General features: G+C 40.4%; 1 protein-coding gene across 1 annotated transcript in view; it reads right to left on the bottom strand.

Moving 5' to 3' along the window:
• Nucleotides 1-517: 517 nt before the first annotated feature.
• Nucleotides 518-10,089, bottom strand: part of syn2b (synapsin IIb) — a 392,491-nt gene continuing 382,919 nt past the window's right edge. Inside the window, exons 10-11 of the mRNA XM_060835534.1 lie at nucleotides 2,700-2,849; nucleotides 518-652 (exon numbers count right to left, since the gene is read on the bottom strand). Coding sequence (XP_060691517.1) covers nucleotides 518-652; nucleotides 2,700-2,849 — 285 coding nt within the window. The remainder of the gene's footprint in view (nucleotides 653-2,699; nucleotides 2,850-10,089) is intronic.

Raw genomic sequence — 10,089 nt, 5'->3', positions numbered from 1 at the left:
GAGTTGCCCTAGTTATTACAGGAACTACGTAAAAAAGCTGTAAAACACTAAATCATCAGCAGTAAAATAAAAATGCTAATAATTAATTCATAAATTAATATAATAAATTTGAGCTTTTAATGATCTTTACCTGTTCCATTAATTCCCATGCAGAACAACTAGTAGCATGTGGTAAAAGCAAAGGATTAACTCCTGGAACCATTCACCTCACAACATAAAATACTTTTGAAACACCATATCTAACTATTGAATGAAGTACAGCAGCACTGGACTCTGTAGAGGCACAGTTGTGTGTAACGTTTACAACACTGTGGCTTAAACTGCAGTCCCAAGGTCACAAAGTGTACAGTAAAACATGGCCATCAATTACGAGCACAAACATTGACAAATAAACATAAGACAGTACAATTGACACTGCATAGAAAAACACAGTCCAGGTCAGCACTGAAACACTGCCAAAAATTGCCAAGAAAACTTTTCAGTTTTAGCTAAAAATCTCCATCCTTTTATCTTTTTTTTAGGAAGCCTGGACTTGTTTTGGTCCTACTGCAACGCCATTACAGTCGAGAATATACTGTAAACAACCTTGTGGTGGTGGTCGCTGCTGAGGGAATGAGCCTGGCTGTGCCTGTGCCTCCTTCAAACTTCCACCCTGCAAAAGAAAACATCAAATCCAAATTAAGACTAGTATTTAGATGTAATCTATTTGCATCAGTAGCATTGTTCCAAAAAGTTCTTAAATGACACCAGTAGGAACTGCTGAATGTGATCACGATCCACCTATTGGTTTTGAATGAAATACTTCATACAAGAGTGGCTTGTTTGTGATTACAGTATTGAACTAATTAAGTAGTAAGTTCAAAATAATTACTCAAAACTTGGATTTTAAAAAAAATGTAAACAATTCACCTTGGCAGATACGGTTTCCAAATATTAGGTTTATTTTGGTATGAATATCATTGTTTTAATTCACTTACTCATCCCTATCACTATAAAGACCTGTTAAATCATACATAAGAACAAGTGGGGCTATCCTGGGCCACATGGGTTATCAGGTGACTGTAACAAAGGAACATTTATGCCACATCATGAAATGAATAGAGATACGAGGGTAGATCTTAGGTAAGCTTCTAATTTCAATGCTAATATATTGCTGCTGATGACAGTTATTAGGAGATGCTACTGTTGGCAGTACTTAAAGTGATAATGTTAGAATTTCGTTGAAATGAGCAATGTTGCTGACCTACGTCAGCATGGCACTGTGGAAGAAAATTTGGGCCATATCTTCCAATTTTTTGAATGAATACAACTCTCCTCTTCAGATTTACAATCACAGTTCAGAACCTTATGGAGGTCCTGATGCATCAATCTTTGTAGGCAGGTGTTGTCCAGGAAGTCTGAACCTCAGATAGGCAATGTCCTACTCCTGAGATTTTTTTTGAACCACTCCAACTCTGAACTAGAATCTGAGACTTCAGCCAGTTCTGATACACTTACTTGGAGTTACCCAGGAATTCATAGATTAATACCTACTCCAACACCTGGGTAACTGCAGAGCTGACACCTCAAATCACTCACACTGAATCCCTGGTTATGTCCCAACGCCTCACCTGCTCCCTTTGAATAACAAACCCCACCTCCTACCCTCCTTCACAACCTATGACTAGTCCCAACCACCTCTACTCCACCAACCAGGCCCAGTCACTCAACCAGATTAGATCAGACTATCTCACCCTAATCCAAATACATCCCACACTAGACCTGACCAGCCAACAAGACCTGACTACTGCATGACCCATCTATCCACTTCCCAACTAAGTTATCCAATTCACCCACCTATCCATCTACCCACCTATCAACCTCACCCATCTATCCATCCACCCATTTAGTAAACTGACCTACCAATATACCCACCTAACCATTCCACCTGCCCATACACCTCATCTGCTTAAACCCTTCCCAACCCATTCACCAATCCACCTTAGCTCCAAACTCACACTTACCCAGTTACCTCACTCATCCTACTCAGTTCATTATCCTTCATAGCTACTCATCTCACCCAACATCCACCTATGTACTCACTAATTACCTCACCCACATATCTACTGACTGTATGCATGCACTATTCAGTCATTCATCCATTCTTTACTTTGGAAACTGCACATTTAAACTTACCATGTGATAGCTTTACTCCAATTCAGTGCTTTCTTGAAGGAACACTCTGCTGCGCATTTCTGGAAGCCAGGCGGAAGGTCCCAAAGAAATGCAGAGCAGTTCTGAATGAGGGGAATTTTCAAGTAGACCAACAATCCAATGATTGCCACTTCTCGGAAGACTGGAGTCTTTCCATAACTGGGATACTAACATGAAATTTAACTGTTGCTGTACATACTGTAATAATGTTATGAGGAATTCTATTTCTATATTCCATACCTTTAAGCAAATGATCAAAGGGAATATAAGGATTAAACCAATTGTTTCACTAAAGTAATATTGTATCTGATTGCTTTATAATGACAGTAAATTGGAGTTAGATCACACTGCAATGCAAAAATTACTGAAGTCTCACTGTGTAACATAAACATGTTACCTCAAAATTAATAAGTATTTCTGAATGATTTAGATCACCACGTTTAGCACTTTAAATATAAAAGGTAAGCACATTAGATACATTAATATTTTTTCCTTGTTTGGCTTGCCTGTGGTTGTTGTGTAGCAGCAGGCCTCTGAGGTGAGGGAATTGGTGTCCTTGGTATCAGTTTGTTCATTTTGGCTAAAACTAATTCAGTTAGAAGCTCTCTGTCTTCAGCCTGGTGCTCCCCAATCAATGGCATTGTACAGTCCATGACCTATAAAAGATCGTAAATGTGAATTTTTTTGCTGGTGATAAATTGTTTCATTCTATCACAAATCCTCAGTGAAACAGCATAATTATTTCAAGCATTGAATTATTTAACGGAGAGCCTGTTTGCTATATGCATCACCAGGTCAGTGTAATTTGTAGTCCTGCTCCTTCCATTTACATTCCCACTTAGTGTGTCACTCTTTCCATATGCAATCCAAACGGTTATGTATTGTTGTTATTAGGGTGACAGGTTCACAGACTGTGGTCATGTCACATTCTCATCTCCATATGATTAAATACTTGGAGAAAGAGCCCATGGACAGTCTTCCTACCCCGCTAGCAATTGGCCTACCCTGCCACTGCTGGGGGTGACCATGTGAAAAGCACAACAATGAAACCCTGCAGTGTTTCATTGCTGGATCCTGGGCCTGCATCCTTCATTCAAAGACACTGAGTTCCTGACTGAGAGATCTGGTTTTGGGATGGTAGGAGCGAATTGAAACCACCCATGCTCTTTCTGGTGACTACTCCCCTCCCTTGCAGCTCTTACCATGCCATCACCCTTGTGCCTGGATTCTCCCTTTATCTTGTGCCCTGGGCATGTGTCATAGTGTCAGCAGTCCCTGTCTCTCCATTGGTGTTGCTGAATGCTGAAGAGTTCGAGTCTCTGATTGGCTGGTAGCTCTTGACAGGCAGGACTTCCAACTTGGAGGAAGCTTGTAATGGTCTATAAAGTGCTTGAGTGGCACAAAATGAAGATGGCCATCTCGAAAAGAAGTAGTGCAGGGGTCACCCCACTTTCCAGCCTGTGGCTGAAACACCTGTTGTCTCCACAAAATACCACCCATAGAAACATTTGGTGGTGCCATTCCCACCACTACAATAGCATACCTTAAAAGGCCCAAATGTTTACTGAAATGAGATGACTTGGGAGCCCTTTAAAAATATAGGGTGGACATGGATTAGCCGATTTCCATTTTTGGCAATTTCCACTGGCATGGGGTAAGAGTGCACAGAGCTGCTCAAAATGCTTCCCAGTTCTAGTGTAGGGAGAGCATTTTAAATCTGAATCCATCCTGCAACTGTAGTGGAGTTGGGCCCTTTTAGTAGTGAATGTGGCTGACAGACTATTTGAGGAAATGTGAACAGTGCAGGAGCCTCAGTACCAAATGGTAAACCAATAAAATGTCACTCTGCTCCTGGAATTCTTTCATTAACAAGCCTTAAAATATTCAAAAATTGTCTTTCAGTTCAAGGATATTAAGTTAGGTGTCTCTTTTCTGCAGTAATTGATTTTTAAAAAAAAAATTTTCATAGAATTTGTCCCGTGTTTAGTTGGGCCAGCATTCACTATTCCTCAATAGTTGCCCCTGAGAAGGTGGTGGTGAGCTGTATCCTTGTATTGTTGCATGGATGGATAGGGACATTGACATTGTTTTTAGAGAGGGTGTTCCAGTATTTTAATCCAGAAACAGAGAATAAATGATTATGCAGTTCCAAGTGAGGATGGCGTGTGGCTTGGGAACTTGATGGTGTTGCCCCCTCAGGTACCTGCTGCAACTGTTCGTTCCTTGTGGTAAAGGTCATAGTTTTGGATGGTGCTATTAAATGAGAACTGTGAATGGCATCTTCTAGATGATATGTACTGCAGCTGCTATTATTGGTGCTGAAGGAGAGGGCATACTGAAGATCATGGATGGGTTACCAATCAAGTGGGTTGCTTTTCATATTGGAGGTTGTTCAATTTCTTGAGTTTTGTTGGAGCTACATCATCCAGGAAAGTGGAGAGTATTCTATTGCAGTTCTGGCTTGTGCCTTGTAGATGGTAAACAGGCTTCAAAGAGGCAGGGGTGAGTTACTCACTTCAGAGTTCCCAGCCTCTCACCTGCTTTTATAACCACAGTATTTATATGTCTGGTACTTCTGACCAGTGGGAATTTCCAGGATGTTGATATGATAGTAATGCCATTGAATGTCAAGGGTGATGGTTGGATTCTCTCTTGTTGGAGAAGGTTATTGCTTAGCACTTGTATGGCATGAGTATCATTGATGTAATGGATGAAGCAGTTGAAGATGGTTAGTCTAAAGATACTCCTCTGAGGAACTCCCATTGTGATGTTGTGGAGCTGAGATCACTGATCTTCACCAAACACAATCATCTTTCATTGTGCCAGCTATGACTCCAATGAATGGAGAATTTTCTCCAGATTCCCATTAACTATAGTTTTGCTAGGGCACATGAGTGTGTGAGTGAGTTAAGGGAGTTGAGAAGAAATAGAAAAGTAAGGGAAGATATACAACTAAGTGCAGTAGGTGGCATCAGACCTAAATATCTTCAAGGGTCCATTCTCTCTCTCGCTCACACACACACACACACACACACACAGTGTCGACTACTCATTGAAACAGGACCCCCCTTTGTTTTTGTATTCGCCCCTCCGTTGTGTGCCTAACTTCTGTCATGTTAATGATAATGACCTAATAATCAATTACTCATCATGGATTAATTAATGATGGGTTCCTTTATGAAAAGAATGGTAAACACATCATAAATATGAAGTGCAAAGCAACTGGTTTCTGTGTGTATAACTTCCAAACTCATAGCAGACTGTTTGGCGGGCAGAGTTACATCATTGTATACACACAGCACATGGAGTCCTTAAAGTTGAACTCTCTTCAAGATAAACTAAAGTATTTCTCTCCTTTCCAAAATGATAGTTAACTATTTACAAGAACTAGATGAAAGTGGGTTCTGCAGATGCTGGAGATTTGAGTCAGGATTAGAATAGTGCAGCAGGTCAGGCAGCATCTGAGGAACAGGAAAATTGAGGTTTCGGGCAAAAACCCTTCATCAGGAATGTTCCTGATGAAAGGCTTTTGTCTGGAACATCAATTTTCCTGCTCCTCAAATGCTGCCTGACTTGCTGTGCTTTTCTTGCACTACTCTATTTACAAGAACTAGTGAACCAGATAGTTCCAATAGTACTTTGCGGATATATCCAGATCTTGTGATGATGACTTTGGTGCTGCTGTTGATTTCTACAGTCATTAGTGATATTGTTTGTCATTCCTGCTTGTGTTGTCAAGCCACTAATTTGATTTCATTCATCAAGCTATTTCGAGTGGTTCAGATTTTCTTGGTATTTACCATTTGTTCCTTCAGCAAGCTCACTTTGAAGCTTCAAGTTTTACATTGTAGATTCTTTGAATCTTATCAATGTTGTAGCCTTCTGTTGCTCCAACATATTACCTCCTTCTCACCCAGCTCTATTAATTTACAGGCTCTTCAAGGACAGTTCCTTCTGAATATTCTGCTCCAGTTTCTGCTGTACCTTCAAAGTTTGACTGATTCTATAGATTGTGATTAGCGAAATGTCACAGCACACTGGTATATTTGCATTGTCTGGGAGAGCAGTGTCCACAATTTAAGGTGGATTGTTTGTATTTACACTTGATCATTATTAATCCCACATGTGGAATTGGTGAACCATAGTAAACTGAACATTTTACATTGATAGCTTTCACAATGGCTTTCCCTTGTCTATAAATATGTGGTTTTTAAAATTTTCAGGGGAAGTATTTTGACACTTGCCCCTGGACAATCTTAGCCCATTACAAGAAGTCACCAGTTTTCTGAAGAAAGATAACCTGAAATTTTTAACACTTTATACGATTTGATGATAATTTTTAAAATGAGATTGACAGTGTAAAACATGTGTTCACCATTTTTAATCTTGTCATATACATTTTCTGATTCTGGTTTGTTGATCACTTGATGTATATACCCCTATTGGGATATCACATGGTCTTTGTTAAAAGTTAATGGTACTTCTAGTGTGTAGTACATTGGGTTGATGCATGGATCTTTCTAGCTGTATTTGCCTTTGTTCTAGTGCATTGCCTGTACCAGTGGCCCAGCAAAATTGATTGAAAGTGAGGCATTTAATTGGTACATGCAGAAGATAAAACCTTTTACATTTCCTGATACTATAGGTGTTATAGTGATTGTGTCCAGCATCATAAAAGAACCTTTAAGCTGTGAGGATTGTTTCATAGTTAAGTCCATACTTCAGTAACTCTTCAACATTATAATATTTCAGTTCATTAGCATATCTTTCTAGAAAGCTTCCATAAGAATTGATATAATCATTCTGAATTGGCCTTCTAATATGTTCTGTATTTTTTGGGGAGGTTGTAGCTCTTTGGCTATTAATCCTGATATTAAGTTAGTGTAGATCTTTGTTCCCAGTTGCCAAGCAAATCTTCATGGCTTGTTCTTTTTGCATAAAACACATTTACGAATGTAGCCTTGATGTCAAGAGCTGCCATTCTTGTTTCACCTCTCGTATTCACCTCTTTTGTCCATGTTTGAATCAGGACAGTAATGAGGTCATGAGCTGAGTGGCTCTGGCAGAATCCAACCTGAGCATCACTGAACAGGCTATTGCTGAACAGGTGCTGCTTGATGCCACTTTTAATGACACTTTTCCATCGCTTAACTCATAATCAAGGGTAGAATGCTGGGGTGGTAATTTCCTGCTTTTTTTGTACAGGACATTCCTGGGCAATTTTTTCTTACACATTTCGTCACCATGCTAGGTAACATCATTAGTCAGCTTCTGGTGAAGCATTGGTATTCTTTCCCAATTGCTGTTAATCTGACACGGTTTGTTGTGGTAGGTGATATCACTTCAAGTTGGGTTTCTGGAAGGTTGGTAAATGGGGTCGAAATCTTATGTTTGTTAATGGAGTTCCAGTTTGAACGCCAGGCTTCTACGAATTCCTGTGCGTGTCTTTGTTTAGCTTGTCCCAGGATGGATGTGTTGTCCCAGTCAAATTGGTGTCCCTCTTTCTCTGTGTGTATGGATATCAGTGATAGTTAGTCATATCTTTTGGTGGCTATTTGGTGCTCATCTATCCTGGTGGCTAGCTTCCTGACCGTTTGTCCATCCTGAGACAGGCTAAATACAGACACGCACAGGAATTCCTCGAGGCCTGACATTCAAACTGGAACTCCATTAACAAACAGGGAATCCTGATGGACAGGATGTACATGTATTTGGAAAGGCAAGGACTGATTAAGGACAGTCAACATGGCTTTATGTATGGGAAATCATGTCTCACAAACTTGATTGAGTTTTTTGAAGAAGTAATAAAGATGATTAATGAGGGCAGAGCGATAGATGTGACCTATATGGACTTCAGTAAAGTGTTCAACAAGGTTCCCCATGGGAGACTGGTGAACAAGGTTAGATCTCATGGAATATAGGGAGAACTCGCGATTTGGATACAGAACTGGCTCAAAGGTAGAAGACAGAGGGTGGTGGTGGAGGGTTGTTTTTCAGACTGGAGGCCAGTGACCAGTAGAGTGCCACAAGGATCAGTGCTGGGTCCACTAGTTTTCGTCCTTTATATAAATGATTTGGATGTGACTATAAGAGGTATAGTTAGTCAGTTTGCACATGACACCAAAATTGGAGGTGTAATGGACAGTGAAGAAGGTTACCTTAGGTTACAATGGGATCTTGATCAGATAGGCCAATGGGCTGAGAAGTGGCAGATGGAGTTTAATTTAGATTAATGTAAGGTGCTGCATTTTGGGAAAGAAAATCTTAGCAGGACTTATACATTGAATGGTAAGGTCCTAGGGAGTGTTGCTGAACAAAGAGACCTTGGAATGCAGGTTCATAGCTCCTTGAAAGTGGAGTCGCAGGTAGATAGGATAGTGAAGAAGACATTTGGTATGCTTTCCTTTATTGGTCAGAATGTTAGGAGATTATGTTGTGGCTGTACAGGACATTGGTTAGGCCACTGTTGGAATATTGTGTGCAATTCTGGTCTCCTTCCTATCAGAAAGATGTTGTGAAACTTGAAAGGGTTCAGAAAAGATTTATAAGGATGTTGCCAGGCTTGGAGGATTTTGGCTATAGGGAGAGGTTGAGTAAGCTAGTGCTGTTTTCCCTGGAGTGTTGGAGGCTGAAGGGTGACCTTATAGAGGTTTACAAGATCATAAGGGGCATGGATAGGATAAATAAACAAAGTCTTTTCCCTGGGTTGGGGGAGTCCAGAACTAGAGGGCATAGGTTTAAGTCGAGAGGGGAAGATATAAAAGAGACCTAAGGGGCAAATGTTTCACTCAGAGGGTGGTACATGTATGGAATGAGCTGCCAGACAAAGTGGTGGAGGCTGGTACAATTGCAACATTTAAAAGTCATCTGGATGGGTATATGAATAGGAAGGGTTTGGAGGGATATGGGTCAGGTGCTGGCAGGTGGGACGAGATTGGGTTGGGGATATCTGGTTAGCATGGACGAGTTGGACCGAAGGGTCTGTTTCCATGCTGTACATCTCTATGACTCTGTAACTCTATATAGATCTGGACCCCATTAACCAACCTCTCAGAAACACAACCAGAAGTGATATCACTTACCAGAACAAATCAACACTGATAAATAGCAAGTTGGACAGAACACCAACCCTTCACTGGTGGCTCATTTATGATGTTACCAAGCATGGTGATGAAACATCTAAGAACAAATCCACCAGCTCAGTAAGCAGACTTACAACCTGATCCACAACCTGAACGTACAGATCTTCTGCAAAATCTCAAATACCTAGGCAATTTTCCACATTGTCAGGTAGATGCCAGTAGTGAAAGTGTGCTGGAAGAGTTTGACGAGAGGAGTGGCTGGAGCTCAACTCTTCAGTACCATTGCTGTAATGTTCTCAGGGCCCATAGCCTTTGCAGAGTATCTAATGCCTCCAACGGATTCTCAATAATTTAGAAATGAATCTACAAACCTTATCTCTAGCTGCTATTTAAAGATTTTAAATTCTGTTATGTGTTCCAATTTAAAATAGGGAATTTTGTGGATATTCTGACAAAATGCAGTTGACCTTCCTTTGCTTGCTATTGATTGGGCACACACCTTGACCACTTTGCTTTATCAATTGCGTTTAACTAGCGTCTCAATGGGGATGTGTCTACTTGCCAGTGTGCTGTCACCGTACATTGACTACCGTCTCTGTAACAAATAAAGACAACAAGAGTTATCTCAGATGCTTTAGTATGGTTTTGGACAGTTTGCCATGTATTTCACCTGTATATTAAGTTACTTTATGACTGTTCAAGCATGATAGGCCTCAATAGCACAATGTTTTCACTGCTTTTCACCGTTTCATGTAGGTATTAATGGTCTGATAATGGATGGCTCATCAAAGATTGATTAACTCTATTGATTAGT

Source organism: Hemiscyllium ocellatum, chromosome 14 (genome assembly GCF_020745735.1).
Source record: "Hemiscyllium ocellatum isolate sHemOce1 chromosome 14, sHemOce1.pat.X.cur, whole genome shotgun sequence".
NCBI lineage: Eukaryota > Metazoa > Chordata > Chondrichthyes > Orectolobiformes > Hemiscylliidae > Hemiscyllium > Hemiscyllium ocellatum.
The sequence above is the reverse complement of the archived record's forward strand: the minus strand, read 5'-3'. Positions and strand labels throughout refer to the sequence as shown.